Source organism: Glycine soja, chromosome 11 (genome assembly GCF_004193775.1).
Source record: "Glycine soja cultivar W05 chromosome 11, ASM419377v2, whole genome shotgun sequence".
Lineage (NCBI taxonomy): Eukaryota > Viridiplantae > Streptophyta > Magnoliopsida > Fabales > Fabaceae > Glycine > Glycine soja.
Window position 1 is genome coordinate 14,895,086 of NC_041012.1, and position 18,832 is coordinate 14,913,917.

Sequence of the window (18,832 nt, forward strand, 5' to 3'; positions counted from 1 at the left end):
TACCAACTAATCCATAATTCATTTAGCAACTTTCCGCTGATTAAACCCATTCATGCATGCATTACATGATGAGATACCAATTACCCGTGCTAACTTTTAAAATATCGATTCTCTTGTTTAATTTCAAATTTGTGCTTATTAATTTTATATTATAATATAAAATCAAAATTACAGTATATAAATTTCATATTGTAATATAACCTTCTGGTATTCTTTTTTTTTTAATTTCCAATTTTCCAATATTGTGGTGGAATAACTATAATCATTCACTCACTTTTTTTCATCTTATTTCTACTCTATTTTCTTTCTATTTCTCTCCTCCTTTTTAATTGCATTTATCATCTTTTTCCTAAATTTTTTTTCTCTCATATTTTTACTCGAATTGGACATTATGGCTACTTTTTTGGGTATGTTCCCATTTAAACTTAAATTGACAAGCTAAGAGAAAATAAGAAAAGCTAGATAGCAACATAACATTAATTTGGGGGAATTTTCAATTACTCCGTGAAATGAATTGGAACATGCAAAAAAAAAAAATGAATTGGAACATGTACTTGCATAACAGAAAAAAAAAACTAGTTTCAGAAATCAAAACAATGGAATAATATGGTCGAAGAAGAAGAAAAATCGAAAAGCAAAAACAATAAATTAAACGCAGCTAATCGGAGACGAACTCCAGCAAATATATACAAACAAAATAAAAATAAAAATCAACCTTTAAAGGAATAAAACGGATAACTGAATTAATAAAATTAAACGGGGTGAAACAATTGCAATTCATGGCAGGAACAACTAAAGAGGGGCTTAAAGGATTAAAAAAATCCGACCTTTTTAATTTTTTGGGTTCGTGATACGCAAATTAGCTAGTTCTGGGTTTCGAGGACCCAGAATCCTCCAAGAAGGAATAGAGAGGATAGAAGGGAGAAATATTACTTTCATTATCTGCCTTATTTTGATTACATGGTATATATTTATATGGGGAAATGGTTCTAACAGAATTATAATTCTGTGCTTTGCAGGTATAACAGAAATATCAAATAAAGTTAAGGGTGGGTCCTATTTGGCAGACAAGCATCAGACAAGGGATTGCCACATCAGCCTAAGTTGTAGTCCTTCAAATATGCAGGTGTTGAGCTTTTCCTCTTGGGTCTGTTCTCTGCATAATTTGGGTTAGCTGCATAATTCTGTTTCTCTGCACTCTGGTATTCTATTTCATTCTGGTATTCAGCTTGTTGACTATCATTCCCAGGGCCTTCGAAAATCACCTTGTCCTCAAGGTGGTATTCTGCTTGCAATGCTTCCCAGTCTTCCCAAGTAGCATCTTCGGGAAGTAAGCCCTTCCATTGCACCAGGACTTGAAGTATGCGTTGGTTGGAGTCTACACGATACCTGGTGTTCAGAATGGTAAGGGAGAGATCACAGGTTCATTGCCTACAGCTACTGGTGGTAAAGCAAGGGTGGTGTGAGTGGGAGTCATGTTTACTTGATGGAATTGTTTCAACATGGAAACATGAAACACAGGGTGGATACGACTACTGTCGGGCAATTCCAGCTTATAAGCAACTGGTCCAATTCGATCAAGCACCTTAAAAGGCCCATAATATCTCTTACTAAGCTTGTGAGAGCCCCTATGGTGACCTGTGACTGAAGCTTGCCGGCGAGGTCTGAGACGAACCATGACCAAGTCTCGAATTTTAAATTCAATATCCCTGCGCCTTTTATCTGCTGAGTGTTTCATAAGTACCTGGGCCTTCTGAAGCTTCTTCTTTAAGTCTTGAAAAATGGACTCCCTATCAGTCAGAAACTCGTCAACAGCTTCCACTTTTGAGGTACCTGTAACGTATGATGGCCAATCTGGTGGCCTCCGGCCAAAGGTGACCTCGAAGGGGGAAACACCAGTTCCTGAATGGCGGGACGTATTGTAGGACCATTCGGCCCAGGGGAGGAACTTACCCCACGAAGAAGGTTTCTTGTGGACAAAAGCGCGAAGGTACTGCTCAAGCACCCGGTTCAGCACCTCCGTTTGGCCATCTGTTTGGGGGTGATAAGCTGAGCTCATCCTCAGTTGTGTGCCACTTAACCGAAACAGCTCCTTCCAGAATTGGCTGATAAAGAGTGGGTCTCGGTCTGAGACCAAGCTTCGTGGCATGCCATGGAGTTTTCCGGTAGTATTCATGAATAATGTGGCGACGGCGTAAGCAGAATGTTGGGTTGGTAACATACCCAGGTGCACCCCTTTAGAGAACCTGTCCACCACGACTAAAATGGTTGTATGGCCATGAAATGAAGGAAGGCCCGTGATGAAATCAAGGGAGAGGTCCTCCCAAGGCCGGCACGGCACCGATAACGGACATAAGAGACCAGCAGCTCTCTTGGTCTCGTACTTAGTCTGCTGGCAGTCCACGCAAGCGGCCACGAATTGCTTCACGTCGTGGCGTACCCCTGGCCAATAAAAATTCTCAGTGAGCCTGGCTAACGTTTTCGCGACTTCCATATGACCCCCTGTCGGAGTTGAGTGATACTCTGTGAGAAGCACTTGCAGAAAGGGAATGCCCTGTGGAAGCCAAATGTGATTTCCCTGCAAAACTAAATCATTAGAAACTGAATAATCAGGAAATTTGGTGGGATTAGTCTTGATGTTGTCTATGAAGTCCACAAAAGAGAGTTCCTGATTCAATTGCTTCTTCAGTTCTTCTAAAAATGTTAGGCAAGGGACTGATAACAATAATAGAGTGCTCTCTGTTGCTTCCATTCTTCGAGATAAAGCATCTGCTACTAAATTAGTGTTACCAGAACGATATTGAATGCAATAGTCATACCCCATGAGTCTAGCTAAATACATTTGCTGCTCAGGGGTTTGAATGACCTGGGTTAAGAGTTCCTTAAGACTCCGGTGATCGGTTAAAATAATGAATTGATGGCCCAGCAAGTATTGCCTCCACCTCTTAACCGCGGTTGTAATTGCGCATAATTCACTCACATATGTTGAAGCTTGAAGCATCCTGGGTGTGAATGGCTTACTAAAGAACGCAATTGGATGCCCCTTTTGAGATAACACAGCTCCCATGCCCACTCCTGAAGCATCTGTTTCTAAGGTGAATGGAAGAGTGAAGTTTGGCAACACGAGGACTGGGGCTGATATTAATGCAGTCTTGAGGGCTTTGAAAGCTTCATCAGCCTCGGTGGTCCACTCAAAGGGGTCCTTGGTAGTGACTTTTATCAGGGGAGCAACAATGGAAGCATACCCCCTTATGAATCTCCGGTAGAACCCTGCGAGCCCAAGGAAGCTTCGTAAAGCTTTGGTAGTGGTAGGGATGGGCCATTGATCAATTGCCTGAATTTTGGAAGCAACGGGTGCAACTCCGTGACCCGAAACCACATGACCCAAGTACTCAACTTGTGGTTGGGCAAATGAGCATTTAGAGAACTTGAGCACGAATTGGTTGTGAAGGAGGGTCTCGAATGCTTGCTCAAGATGAATGAGATGCTCAGGCAATGTACGACTATAAATTAAAATGTCGTCAAAGAAAACGATGATGAATCGCCGAAGGTAAGGCCGGAAAATGCCATTCATGGTGGCTTGGAACGACGAAGGTGCGTTGCACAAACCAAACGGCATCACTTCGAATTCATAGTGGCCGTGGTGAGTGCGAAACGCAGTCTTGGCCACATCGGATTCATGCATCCTTATCTGATAATATCCTTGCAAAAGGTCAAGTTTCGAGAACCAGTTAGCACCTCCCAACTCATCTAATAGTTCGTCAATGGTGGGAATGGGATATCGGTCTTTGATGGTTATCGCATTAAGGGCCCGATAATCTACACAAAGGCGCCACGACCCATCATGCTTTCTTACCAATAGAACTGGGGATGAGAAGGGACTGATACTTGGGCGTATAAGGTCTCGCTGCAACATATCTTCAATTTGTCTTTCAATTTCATGTTTCTGGAAGTGGGGGTACCTATATGGCCTGACATTCACAGGCTCAGAGTGAGGTTGGAGGTGGATATGGTGGTCTGTGGGTCGAGAGGGGGGTAAGGCTTGGGGTGGTTGGAATATTGTAGTGAATTTGGTTATGAGGGGCTGCAATTCAGGGGGAAGGGTGGCCGTGATTGGGTTTGAAGGGGGCTCTGAGGTAGTGATGGCTATGTGGAAATATGTATTCGCGCCATCTTTTCGAAGAAGACGACGAACCTGGGGATAGGAGAGGAGACTCAAAGTGGAAGCATCATCTCCTTTTAATTCAACCAAATTGCCATCGTGAAAGAACTTCATGGAGAGGGTGTTGTAGTCTGTGAGTATGGGTCCCAAGGCCTTGAGCCATTGCACTCCAAGCACCAGGTTGACACCACTCAGGGGAAGAAGGTGCAGGTCCACCGTGAATTGCTTGTTTTGAATCCACACCGGGACGTCCTCGCAGAGCTGATCACAGCTCAAATGCTGGCCATTTCCCACCATGACACTTAGCAGATTGGTGGTGCGTGAAGATAGGCCCAATAGCTTGGCTAACGGAGCTTGTATAAAGTTGTGGGTACTTCCCCCATCAACTAATATCACCACAGGGTGTGCATTGATATAGCCCAGGAGCCTTAATGTCTCAGGGTCCGGGTGACCCGAGAGTGAATGGATGCTGATTTCGGCCGGGGTCGGACTCGGGTCTTCGGGTGGGTCAAGTATTAGGTCTGGGGGCAGAGTGTCTTCATAAGAGGGATCGTCGTCATCCCCAATTAGCAGGAATGCTCTAGAAGGGCATCTGTGACCACGATGATACTTCTCATCGCAGGTGAAACACAGACCCTTATCCCTGCGTGAGGCTAATTCAGCTGGGGAAAGTTGTCTTAGAGGAACAGGGTTAGGGTTCTGGGGTGGTAACTTCAAGGGGGTGGGTAACAGTGGTGGGTTATGATTCATAGGGGAAATCGGAGGACTCGAGGGATTGGGGTTGGGGAACGTATTTGGGTTAGTGTTTGTGAGGGTGAGGGTGAGGTGTGGTTCACTATGGGTGAGGGAAATGTCGGTCCAAACCTATTACGTCCCTGGCGACGCGCGACGAAGAGTTTCTCTTCCTGCAAACGGGCCAATCCCGCTGCCTGAGCCATCGTCAATGGCTGATGTGCCTGAACTTCTCTTCGGATCTCCGAAGACAGTCCCGAGACGAAACAACTCAGGAGGAAGTGGGAGGGTAACCCCACAACTCTATTTGCCAGGTCCTCGAATTCGGATAGGTAAGCGCTGATTGTTCCCTTCTGAGTTAATTTGAACAAGGCACCTGTGGGGTCTTCATATGGTGATGGTGCAAATCTGGATTGCAGGGCTTGTAGGAAAACGGGCCAGGACGTGAATTGTCCATTGCTCGTCATCCACTGGAACCAAGCCAGGGCACGGCCGTCCATGGAGAACGACGCTATGGTCAACCGTTCATGCTCCGGAGTCGCGTGATACTCGAAGAACTGGTTGATCTTGAAGATCCAACCGAGGGGGTCTGCTCCGTCGAATCGAGGAACTTCAAGCTTCATGCGGTGTGGAGACGAAGAAGTAACAGGTGGGGAAGTGGTCGAAGAAGATGAAGGTGAGTTGCTGGGTGTTTTTGGTTTCTGCAGGTTAACAATGAGCTCGTCAATCTTATGGGTGAGGTGATGCAGGGTATCGTTGAGTGAGAGGGTGAGTTTAGAGATTGCTTCCTCTAAACGGTCAGAGTTGGCCTTCGATCTTGTGGATTCCGCCATGACTCTCAATGAAAGCACCAGAAATTGATACGCAAATTAGCTAGTTCTGGGTTTCGAGGACCCAGAATCCTCCAAGAAGGAATAGAGAGGATAGAAGGGAGAAATATTACTTTCATTATCTGCCTTATTTTGATTACATGGTATATATTTATATGGAGAAATGGTTCTAACAGAATTATAATTTTGTGCTTTGCAGGTATAACAGAAATATCAAATAAAGCTAAGGGTGGGTCCTATTTGGCAGACAAGCATCAGACAAGGGATTGCCACATCAGCCTAAGTTGTAGTCCTTCAAATATGCAGGTGCTGAGCTTTTCCTCTTGGGTCTGTTCTCTGCATAATTTGGGTTAGCTGCATAATTCTGTTTCTCTGCACTCTGGTATTCTATTTCATTCTGGTATTCAGCTTGTTGACTATCAGTTCGTGAATCAAAGGAAATAGCAACTTGTTGGATCTTGGTGATAAGGACTTGAATCTGATCTGCGTAACAATACAGACGAAGCAGCTTTGCAAAAATATGTAGATAATAATAGTACTAACTGCATCTTTGAGTATGTGATTCTCCACGTCCAAGAAGGCGATGAGAGCACGAATCGGTTTCTTTGTAAGATCGATATTGAGGATTTAATTTCGAAAACGTTTTAAAGAAAGTTTTATTTTGAAAATTGTAATTATTTACAAAAAATTTATTCACTCTTAACTAGACGCATTTTATAAAACATAAAGCAAAAAATAAATGATTTAAAATAGAAGGTCTAAAAAATAATTTTAATAATTTATCGAGATAAAAAATATATTTAATTCTTATATTTAAATGTTTAGATTGAAATGAAACCAGACTAAAATTGATCAATTGGGTTAGAAACCTGGTGACATGGAAACGTGTTGAGCTACACATTTTTTTTTTTTACTTCCATAGCCCATACACTGTAATTTAGGCATTTATTTTTTGCATTTCCCTACTTGCTTCCTCCACTTTTCATTTTAATTGTGTGGACAAAATTATGCTTAATGAATTCAACATTCCTTTCTCCCAAATGTCTCACTTCCCATTTCTATTATGAAATATTCATTCTATAATATATTTATAAATTCATAAATGTGTTATAAAAAATTTATTCCATAATACATAATTTTTGACTTTTTTTCTTATGGAATAGATATTTCAAAACACATTATAGATTTACATGTTTATTATGAAATGAATATTCCATAACTAGAAATTCACTTTTTAATATATTCTTTTCAATATTTTTTAATTATTAGTTAAAATTCATGAGAATCTAATATTTTGTTGATAATCTACTCATGAGAATCTGTTAATAATATATATTTCATTCATACTTATGATTTTAATTTAATGAAAAATAAGTAAATTTTACCATGCATTGTATTGAAAATAGTAAAACTTGGTATCTTCATAAGAAGCAATTTGGTTTGAATTGGAGATAGTGAGACCACTATAGATTTTAATTTTTTTTAATACAATTGCATATTTGAAAGTTGAATTTGAGAACATTGATTAAGTTAAAATAATTTTATATTAATTTATTCATGCACTTTGTGAACAGTTGATTTATGCACGTGTGTTTGATAAATCAAGATTCCCGGCTATGGAAACTAAACTCTGAATGTTTGACACCATAATAAATATTAATCCTATATTCTTCATGTTCCTTTTCTAAATATTCTTTTTATTATTAGATGAAATCATTTATAAAAAATGGTTTGATAATGAAATGAGTGTTAAAGAAATGCTAAATGTCGTTTTATATTTTTTATGAGGATAAAATGTTTTTTTTTCTCTCATAAATTTTTGAATTTTAGTTTTTGTGGTCCCTAATAAATTCTTAAAACTTTTTGGTCCTCAATACTTATAATTTTTATTTTGTTTTTGGTCCCTAAAGTCATTTAGATAACACTTTAGGGGGAAAAAAGAATTTTATTAGGATCCCAAATTTTAAAAAATATTAAAATTAAAAAAAATTAAAATTTATCAAGATTAAAAATATATTTAAGTTTTTTTTAATTATATGAAATTTCTTATTGATTCTACTAACTTGACTATGTTGTCTATTAGTAATCCGTATAACTTACGAATTAACTACTCTGTATGAGTTATACAAATTACCTAATTTATATAACTCGTACGAATTAACTAATTCGTATGATTTATACGGATTTTTAATCTTTTTTAAATCAAAAAATATTAAATTTTTTATTTTTTTTAAATTATAAATATGTTAGTATGATTGTTAAACAAATTAAATTAATGTGTATAAAAATTTATTTGTTTATTTGAAATGTAATTCATATTATTATTTTAAATATTTTTAAATAAGTGTAAATTGATAATTAATTTGTAATTACTTAATTTTATATTTTGGAAATGGTATCAATTGTAAGATAATTATACTTGTAATTTATGTATAATTTATGTAAGTTGTTATGGTCTAAAATTGATTGTTTTGTGTGATCATAATTTAATGAATTAGAATTAAGTTGATTAAAATAATTTATTTTACTACATATGGTTTGGTTATAATTTTTTATGTATTATATGGTTATGAATTGTAAGTAGAAAATGTTGATGGTATTGGTTTTTAAAATATAGGGTTATCAATTTTAATGTTTTATAATATTATATGCAGTAAAAAACTACGTAAGATTTTGTGTGATAGTATATGTATAGTGCAGTTAGGGGCTATTTGTTTGTGATGCTCAAATTTTTAAATGTATTGTTAAGATGGACAAAGATCAATGAATATATGACAGTATAATATTTGAAGAAGTTGATATGAATGAATAAAATGAAGACGAAGCTAGTGTGAATGAAGAACATGTTGATTGCTCTGAAGCATTCAATACTTCTCAAGTATTAATGTGATTTATTGTTATTAAATTAATAAAATAAATGTCCCTTTGAAGACTAAACTTGTGTGGATTGCATTGTAGGTGTTTGCTAGCCGAGATGATGTTTTGTGGTGGCTCGATCTGTTACTTATGAAATTGGATTTTTGGCGGTGATTATGAGGTCAAACACAAACACTGGTATGAGAGGAAAGACTTCATTTGCCTTAACTGGTTGTGAAAGGAGTTGTCAGTATAGGTTTAGGAAGAAATATTTTGTAAGAAGAGATACAGGTAGTAGGAAATGTAGGTATCCCTTTATGCTTCGTGGAAAACCAGTGGTTGGAGGCTAATGATGGATGGTGAAGTTGATGTGTGGGAGCACAATCATGAAATGACAAAGTCATTAGTTGGACATCCATACGTTCGTCGATTGACTAAGGATGAAAAGATAATTGTTGCTTATATGAAAAAATCAATGGTGAAATTAAGAAATATTCTGCTAATGTTAAAGGAGCACAATGTCAATAGTTGTACAATAATCAAACAAATATACAATGCAAGAAGTGCATATCGTTCTTCCATAAAAGGCAGTGATACTGAAATGTAATGTCTAATGAAGCTTCTTGAACGGGATCAATATATTCATTGACATAGATTAAAGGATGAAGATGTTGTACGTGATATCTTTTGGTGTCATCCTGATGCAATGGAGTTATGCAATGCCTGTAATTTGGTATTTTTGATAGATAGATAGTACCTATAAAACAAAAAAGTACAGGCTCCTGTTACTTGACTTTGTTGGTGTGACACCAACGGGGATGACATTCTCTGTCGATTTTGTCTATTTGGAGGGAGAACGTCTAAATAATGTGGCCTGGGCTCTAGAACGGTTTTGAGGTCTTTTTCTAAGACATAATGCTCTCCCTAGAGTTATTGTTACCGAGAGACATCTAGCATTGGTGAACCCTGAGTGTACCAACTTGTTTTATAGGTTTCACATCGACAAGAATGTCAAGGCAAAATGTAAATCGCTAATTGGTCAAAAAATACATGGGATTATGTCATGGATGCCTGGGAGAGTTTGGTTGATTGTCCTTCTAAGCATCAGTTTGATGATTGCCTTAAGAAGTTTGAAATTGTTTGTTCATCATGGCCAATGTTTGTTGACTATGCCAACCAAACATGGATAATTCCCCACAAAGAAAAATTTGTTGAAGCCTGGACGAATAAGGTGATGCAATTAGGAAACACAACAACAACACATGTATGAAAATTTTAATTTTTTTTATTAGGGTTTAGGAATTAATGGATTTTAATTCTTGTATTTGTTTATTGTTTTTTGTGTATTTCAAATGCAGGGTTGAATATACTCATTGGGCTTTAAAAAGACTATTACAAAATAGTCTTGGAGACCTATGTAGGGTTTGGAAAGCCATGAACAACATGACCATGCTCACACTAAAATTAAGACATACTTTGAGACAAGTACACATGTGGTTGGACATGTTTTTAAAGTTACCTTATACAAGAGGCAATTTGGCATGATATCAAGGTATGCTTTAAATTAGATTGCTGCTGAGTTTGAGCGTGCACATTATGCTGGCAAAAACCCTTCTCGTTGTGAATGTGTCATGAGAGCTACTCACGGTTTTCCATGTGCATGTGAGCTATCCAAATATGTTGTTGGTATCATATCACTTGAGACAATCCATATCTTTTGACAGAGGCTAAGTTTTTCAAACCAAGGGTTATCTGAGCCCCAAGTGACCATAACCGAAGAGATGGAAATCATATCCAAGCAATTTGAAGAGTTTGGTGTTTGTGGCAAAGTTACTCAAAAGAGTAAACTCTAGAAAATTGCCTACCCTGATCTAAATTTTATGTGTCCTCCTCCAGAAAAGGTCAACACCAAAGGTGCTCAGAAGAAACCGATGACCAAATATCAAAGATCAACAAAACGTGATCCATCTTACTGGGAGTATGTTGATGTTTTACATTCTATGCAAAATAGTAATTCTTCAGTTAAACGTAGTGCATCATCATCTGACCAGGCAATTCCAAGAAGGACTATGTCAATGTTGGATCAATTTCATCCGTTCATTCATGATTCCATTGAAAACATTGTCGATGTCAAAGCTGACGATAATTGTAGATATCATGCAATTGCTGCCTTATTAGGTATGGGTGAAGATTCATGGTCATTGGTGCGCAACCATTTGCTTAAAGAACTTGCCAAATGATCTGATGAGTATATCAACCTCCTTGGTGGCATAGACAAATTTGAGGAATTAAAGAGGTCCCTACTTGTTGATGGATCATCCATGGTATGTAATTTATGTTTTGTTTTTTATTTTTTTTAAATTTAGTTTAAATAAATGTAATCTGTATAACTGGTTCACATAGGTTACTATGGATAAGTGAATGGATATAATCAACATGGGATATGTCATTGCATCAAGGTATAATATTATCCTTGTATCGTTGTCTTTGCAATAAAGCATGACATTTTTTCCTCTTAGAAGTCAACCACTAACAGATTCTTCTGTGTATCGAGTAATATGTATTGGTAACGTCTTTGGCAATCATTTTGTTCAGGTAGATTCATCGTAATCCTGTTTTTAAATTTATGAAATTAATTGTGTTATCATAACTTGAAATTGTTTCTGCATGTGTAACAGATTTATTTAACAAACCGTTGTTCCTTAATGCCTTTAGCTTTGTTATAGTCTAGGAATTGTCATCCTCAAGCAAAGCAGTGGTCAACTTCATATGATTAATTAATCCGTATAACTCATTTAGATTACCTAATCCGTATGTGTCATATGAAAAAACGAAGCAACTATGAAAACAAAGAAGAAACCTTACCTCAACGACAGTACAATGGTGGAGACTTCCTCAAATCTAGCAATGGAAGCATCGCACAACGGTGGCGCGACACAAACCTAACAATAACGAAGGAAAAAGACTGCACTTCGAGAAAGGAAGAAGAAAAATAGTAGCGGCGGCGTATGAAATATGCAAATGAGGGAGGATTTTAAAAATTTAAATAAAAGACATTTTTACCATTTTACTTGCATTACTGAATGCACCTAACAAGAGCCTTAAGCCAGATGGGGAGGATTTTGACTTCTATTTACAATAATATTTTCAACTCTAAATGGAAATAAAAATAAAAATGGAGATTCGTACTCTTCGATCTCCCTTTGATCTTAATGCCTGCATGATTGGTGCTGACAAGCATTAGCCACAATTGGATCCTTTCTCATTCTTTTCATGCCTGCATCCATTAATGCTTTCTTTCATTGTTTACGAAATAGATCCTTTTATACTAATTAAGTCTAACGAGACACGATTATGTTCAGATTTTAAACTTGTCTTAAATTTGATTTCAAAAATAATACTGATATTAAAAAAATACAATAATAAATAAGTAGATTTATTATCTAACATGGGAATCAACTTGCACGAAATTTTTTCATCTTACTCAATAATATCAAATTTGAATATTTGATATACGATTGTATATTGATATTTTTTTACAACCAAGTCAGATTTATATCTCAAGAATTATCATGGTTTAAGTAAACCATATAGTCATATAGTATGAGAATCCTTTAGTTTTTGTTTACTAAGAAACTGGCGTTGGCTAGGGTGGGAAAGGGGATTCGGTCTCCCACCATGGAAAAGTCATTTTACATCGTTCGATATATTGATTTTTAAACTAATGGCCAGGATTGCTTCTTTTTACTTTTTTCTCCTTTTCCCATTCTATCCCTTTCTTTCCCACTCTCTTTCCTGATTCCTGATTCATCAGTCATCTCACGTGATAGACAATTTCAGAGTCTGAATACACACTCCATCCATGGATCAAACATACTTTCAGCCAACATCACTTTCATTTGTTCATCAAATCCATTTTTTCATCACCGTAATAAATAAAGAGATGAAATAAAAATTAAAAAAAAAACAAAACCAAAAAGTGCATGAGATCAAGAAAAGATAGAAGGAAACATAAATCAGTAAAAAAAACGAGGATAAAAGGATCAACTTTCTACTCCATCACCGCATCAGGGTCTAGCTGGGGACATGATAGGTGCACCCAACAAATTTTTGAATGGGCAAAAATGCCCTTGTGTCAATCTGTTCATCCCGAAGAAGGTTCTTCCAGAATAACTACCGGAAGTAAGTACTATAAGAACTTCTTATTCCAGAATACAAAGTTCTTCTTCTGGAAGAAGAACCTTCTTCCTTCTTTCGGAAGAAGGTTTTTATTGGAAAATATTTTTTTAAAAAAATTAATGGGCCAAGACTCGAACCCAAGATTCTGGGGTTATTATGACAATGATCTAACCAACTAAGCTAATGAATCAATTACGTTATAAAATAAATAATATTAGTATACATAAATTATTACTATACATAATTATCACTAACATTTATAATGCATATTTAATGCGCATGTAAACTTGAATAATAAATATTTACTTATGTAATCTGTATATTTTTTAAAAAATAAAAAATATTTTTTATGACAACATTTTATTTGTATTACAAAATTTAATATATATTAAATAAATATTATTTATTTTATAACAACGTGAATTAAATATGCATTAAATTTTATAATAGTAATCCGAATTAAAAAAAAAATTAATGCAAGCTTTGGTTTTCTTAAAGTTTTAATGACAATTTTGCCCCTATCTTGTTTTTCTTTAAATTTACTGCGCCTTTCGATTTTATGCTTCCTTTGTGTTTCACTTTGACTCTCTTCCTGTGTGCTGGGTGGTTTTTGCAAGTTTGTTGGAAGTAGCTGTTTGGTGAAGGTTAAATATTGGTGGTTTCTATCGTAGTTGCTCTTCTTATTCCCTTGGAGGTACGCATTTTGTGGTTTTTTTGGTCTTTTTTTTGGTGTTCATATGTTACAGAAGAAGCAGTAAAATGTCGAGGAAGGTTATTCAGTAAAAACTTCTTTCGGAAGAAGTTCCTTCTTTCGGAAGAAGCTCTTCTGGAAGTTGATGCTACTTATTTCGAAAGAAGGTCTTTCGTAATAAGGTGTGTCAGCTTCCGAAAGAACTTCTTCCGGAAACTGTATTTTTTTTAATTTTTTTGGAATTGTGTTTTTAAATTTGTGAAAAAATTAATATATATGAATATTATAATTTATAATATTTGTATTTGATATTTTTAAAATTATGGATAATTGGTTTAATTAGGTATAATAATTTAGGTATATTATTAAATGATTTAGATAAAATAATTGTATTTTGTTGTAGTAGTAAAATGTTTTATTAGTTGTTATAGTGTTAACTTTAGTTTAAGTAAATAATTTAGTTTTAACTTTTGTATTACTTGTGTATGATGCATAATTTAATAATATGTCGTTAAGATGGACGAAGATCAATGGATGTATGACTATATGATGTCACAAGAAGTTCATATGGATTATGATAATGAAGAAGAATGTGGTGTAAATGAACCACATGTTGATTGTTTGAATGCTTTTAATACCTATCAGGTAATCATGTTCATTAGTTTGAGTCATTTGGTTGAATGTATGTTTTGTATAAAAATTAATATGTCGGAGTTGCGTTGTAGGTCTTTGGTACTCGAGATATTGTTTTGCAGTGGGCTCGAATAGTTGCCTATGAAAACGGAATTGTTGCAGTGATTATGAGGTCTGACACAAATACTGGTAGTAGAGGAAGAAGTTCATTTGTGTTAATTGGGTGTGAAAGGAGTGGTCTGTACAAGTGTAGGAATAAAGAATTCGTTAGAAGAGACACTGGGAGTAGGAAATGTGGTTGTCCTTTCAGGCTTCGTGGGAAACCAATGCATGGAGGGGAAGGTTGGATGGTGAAGTTAATCTATGGGATTCACAATTATGAATTGGCCAAGTCCTTAGTTGGACATCCATACCCTGGGCGATTGACTAAGGATGAAAAGAAAATTATTGCTGATATGACAAAGTCGATGGTGAAACCAAAAAACATCTTGCTAACGTTGAAGGAGCACAATGCCAACAGTTGCACCACGATCAAGCAAATTTGCAATGCAAGAAGTGTATATCGTTCTTCAATAAGAGGAGCTGATACCAAAATGCAACATCTGATGAAGCTTCTCGAACGTGATCAATATATTCATTGGCATAGATTGAAGGATGAAGTTGTGGTGCGTGATCTATTTTGGTGTCACCCAGATGCAGTAAAGTTATGCAATGCATGTCATTTGGTGTTTTTTATAGATAGTACCTACAAAACAAACAGGTACAAACTTCCACTACTTGACTTTGTTGGGGTGACACCAATGGCGATGACATTCTCTGCTGAGTTTGCATATTTGGAGAGTGAGCGTGTTAATAATATTGTATGGACTTTGGAACGGTTTCGAGGTCTATTTTTAAGAAACGATTGTCTCCCTGTTGTTATTGTCACTGACAGAGACCTAACATTGATTAATGCAGTAAAAACTGTGTTCCCAGAGTGTACAAACTTGTTGTGCAGGTTTCACATCGATAAGAATGTCAAGGCGAAGTACAAATCTTTAATCGGTCAAAAAAAAATGCCTGGGACTATGTGATGGATAACTGGGATACTTTGGTTGATTGTCCGTCCGAACAACAATTCGCTGAGTCCCTTCAGAAGTTTCAAATTGCTTGTTCACCTTGGCCAATGTTCGTTGACTATGATAACGACACATGGATTATCCCCCACAAGGAAAAATTAATTACAGCTTGGACGAATAAAGTCATGCACCTAGGCAACACAACAACAAACAGGTATTAAAATCTTATTTTTTTTCTAGTAAGGATTATTAATAAATGGTATTTAATTGTTGTATATTTTTCAATGTTTGTTGTGTATTTTAAATGTAGGGTTGAATCAGCTCATTGGGCTCTAAAAAGAGTATTATAAAATAGCCTTGGAGACCTGTGTAGTGTTTGGGATGCCATGAACAACATGATCACACTGCAACACGTTGAAATTAAAGCATCCTTTGAAACCAGTACGCATGTGACTGGACATGTATTTAAAAAAACCTTATACAAGAGGCTTGTTGGAATGGTTTCAAGGAATGCTTTAAATGAGATTGCTAGTGAGGTTGAGCGTCTACATTATCTCGGCAAAGATCCCTCTTCTTTTGGTTGTGTGATGAGAAGCACGCTCGGTCTTCCTTGTGCATGTGAGCTTTCTAGGTATATTGCTGGCAGCATCCCAGTGGATTCAGTCCATATGTTCTGGAGGAGACTTTGCTTTTTAGACCAAGGGTTATGTGAGGCCGAAGTCAGCATCAAGGAAGAGATTGAGACCATATCTAAAAGATTTGAGGAACTTGATGTGTGTGGCAAACTAACTCTCAAGAGTAAACTTCGAGATATTGCATACCCTGATCATAACTCTATGTGCCTCCTCCCTCAAAGGTCAACACTAAAGGTGCACTGAATAAACCGATGAAAAGAAGTCAAAGATCCACAAAGCGTGATCCGTCTTACTGGGAGTATGTTGATGTTTTTCATTCTGTTCAAAGCAGCAACTCTTCAGTGAAACGTAGTGCATCATCTTTTGAACTGCCGAAGCCAACAAGGATCATCCCGATGTTGGATCAATTTGCGCCATTTATACATGATTTCATTCACAACGTTGTGGATGTGAAAATAGACAATAACTGTGGATATCGGTCCATTGCCGGTTTATTAGGTATAGAGGAAGATTCTTGGCCGTTGGTGTGCAACAAATTGATTAAAGAACTTGACATATGTTCGCATGACTAGACTAACCTCTTCGGTGGCACAGAGAGATTTGAATAATTAAGGTTGTCCCTACTTGTTGATGGGTTTTCCAAGGTATGTTTTTAGGTTTTTTTTTAAGAACAAACTTTAAATAACTTAGATGTGTATGTTTGCTTGATTCAGGTTAGTGTGGACAAGTGGATGAATATAACAGAGATGGGATATGTCATTGCATCACGGTATAATGTAATCCTTGTGTCGTTGTCCCAAAAACAAAGCATGACATTTTTTCCTCTTAGAAGTCAACCACCCGATTCTTCTGTGCACCGCATGATATGTGTCGGTCACGTGTTTGGAAATCATTTTGTTCAGGTACATTGAAGGTAGTTAGTCTAAGAATTATGCAATCACTTCCCTAGTTCATTTGAGTTAATAATGTTTGATCATGCACAATAGGTTTATTTGAAAGACCGTTGTCCTTTACTGCCTCTAGCGTTGTTGTGGTCAACCAATTGTTATTCTCAGGCAAAGCAGTGGCCAACTCCATATATTAGTAGAATGCAACAATACACAAGCATGATGTCATTCAAAAGAGACTATGTCGACCTAAATGAAGACTGAACATGCATTGTTTATCTAATTGTATTCATTATGCGATATAATTTGTTGTAAGCCATTAAAGGATAATTATTAAGTACTCGTTGCGTTAAGAAAAAAATTAATTGGTGCAACCAAAATCAATTATGCATGTACGATACATCATTGTCATAATTGACAACATATAATGATATGCATGTGTATTAAAGTTTGAGCGTGACACGACATTGACTTAGTAGGAAACATAAACACGAAACATGTTCACGCGTGTTCTTTTGTAAAAAAAAGTGAAGCAATCTGTTGGTCAGAACCATGTATATATATGAGACATGGAAAACGCTAATAAATCACACATTATCTTGCTTTCACATACTCTCCCAATTGAAACACAAAGTATGTAATTTTTAGGAGAAACTAGCAGTCAGACGATTGTCAACTCAAGGTTAGGTTTCATTTTTCCAAATGGATTGATTATTCACAATGATAGTGGGGTTTACTTCCAAACTTCCACTGCGGTGCCCATTCGAGTACCAAACAGTTGTGATTTTGCAAGCCTAAAAACCAGAATACACAATACCATTTAGCTAACCGACAGACAATTTTTGGATAAAATTCACTACCGCCAGCCATTCACCCATACAGGTAACCAAATTCTCTTTCAATGTATGCAATTGATAAATGATGACGATGTCAACACAATGTTAATGTGTAATGATCAATTTTCGTGTGTTGGTCCGATTGAGTTATTATGCACTGTTGGAAGAACACTAGATGAAGTAATAAACTTACTTGAACGCACTATGGCCCCTATTCATGATGCACTCTTGTATTACAACGGGAGATGGGACATGCCACCCCAGAACAAATTTGTAGGATGCACGTTCACAGGAAAAAATCCAAAGAAATTTGAAATTCCTTCAGGATGTACCCTCAATGAACTGAAGGATTTGATAAAGCAAGTTGCACTTAAAGGGATTCCCCCTCATGGAATTCACGAATCACAAGCGGTGAGATGATTGTTTTTTCGACAACCAGGACGTTTTGAGTATTCAGATAAAGTTATAAAATATGAAATTAATGAGCTAAAAACCAACGATGAAGTGCTGAAGGTGTTAGTACAGTCTAACTATTGGAAAAAATATGGGCCAATATAAATTTTAGTTGTTTTTACTAAACATGGTATGGAATTCGAAGACGATGTGGATGCCACGTCGCTAAACGACTGAATGCAACATTGCTTTTTTTGTTTTTAATGTAACTTTTATCTGTTTGTTTACAGCGTGTATGAATTCCATAATAAAATTGAAGGGGTGGAAATCCTTTTTTTTTTTAATTTTGTGCTTGTTTTTTGAGGTGTTATTCGGTGGAACCAGCTGACGATATTTTTTTTTTGGCTTCTTTGACGTCCAAACATGAGAAATAGCACCCCTCGAATGTCTTAGGCGACTCGCACATAATTTTAAAAAAACTTCGAACATGGGTATTGAACATGTGTCAAGGCTCCAAATCCTATTTTTTTTTAAAATTTAGCTATCTTACTTTTAAACAAAAAAAGTAAAGTAAACTATATTAAACAAAAAAGTGTAACAAATACAAAAAATGATGTCAACTACAAAACATAAAAAACATCATCAATACTCTGTGCGTCGTCTTTGTCGAGCCCTAACACTTCCATCTGCGCTGGCACCCCCCAGGCAATCCTCAGGCAATCTTGCATGATATCATGTAATTTTGTCCCTGTAGTGACCATCCTAAGGTTGAGCACACGCTCCAACCTTTCTACGATCGCCTCATAACCTTCGTAATCATCCCGTGACAGTCATAAAAAACATTTATAACAAAATTTAAAATAAATAAAAATTCATCAAACATTAAACCCGCAAACAATCTTGCCACTGCATGTCAAGGGGGGTCAAATGCCACTGAAAC

The 18,832-nt window shown here is 36.5% G+C and overlaps 1 protein-coding gene across 1 annotated transcript; it reads left to right on the forward strand.

The window, feature by feature from the left end:
* The first annotated feature begins 10,460 nt into the window (after positions 1 to 10,460).
* LOC114372951 lies at positions 10,461 to 10,820 on the forward strand. Its single transcript, XM_028330519.1, has one exon. The coding sequence runs from the start codon at positions 10,461 to 10,463 to the stop codon at positions 10,818 to 10,820; it is 360 nt and encodes a 119-aa protein (XP_028186320.1).
* The last annotated feature ends 8,012 nt before the right edge of the window (positions 10,821 to 18,832 follow it).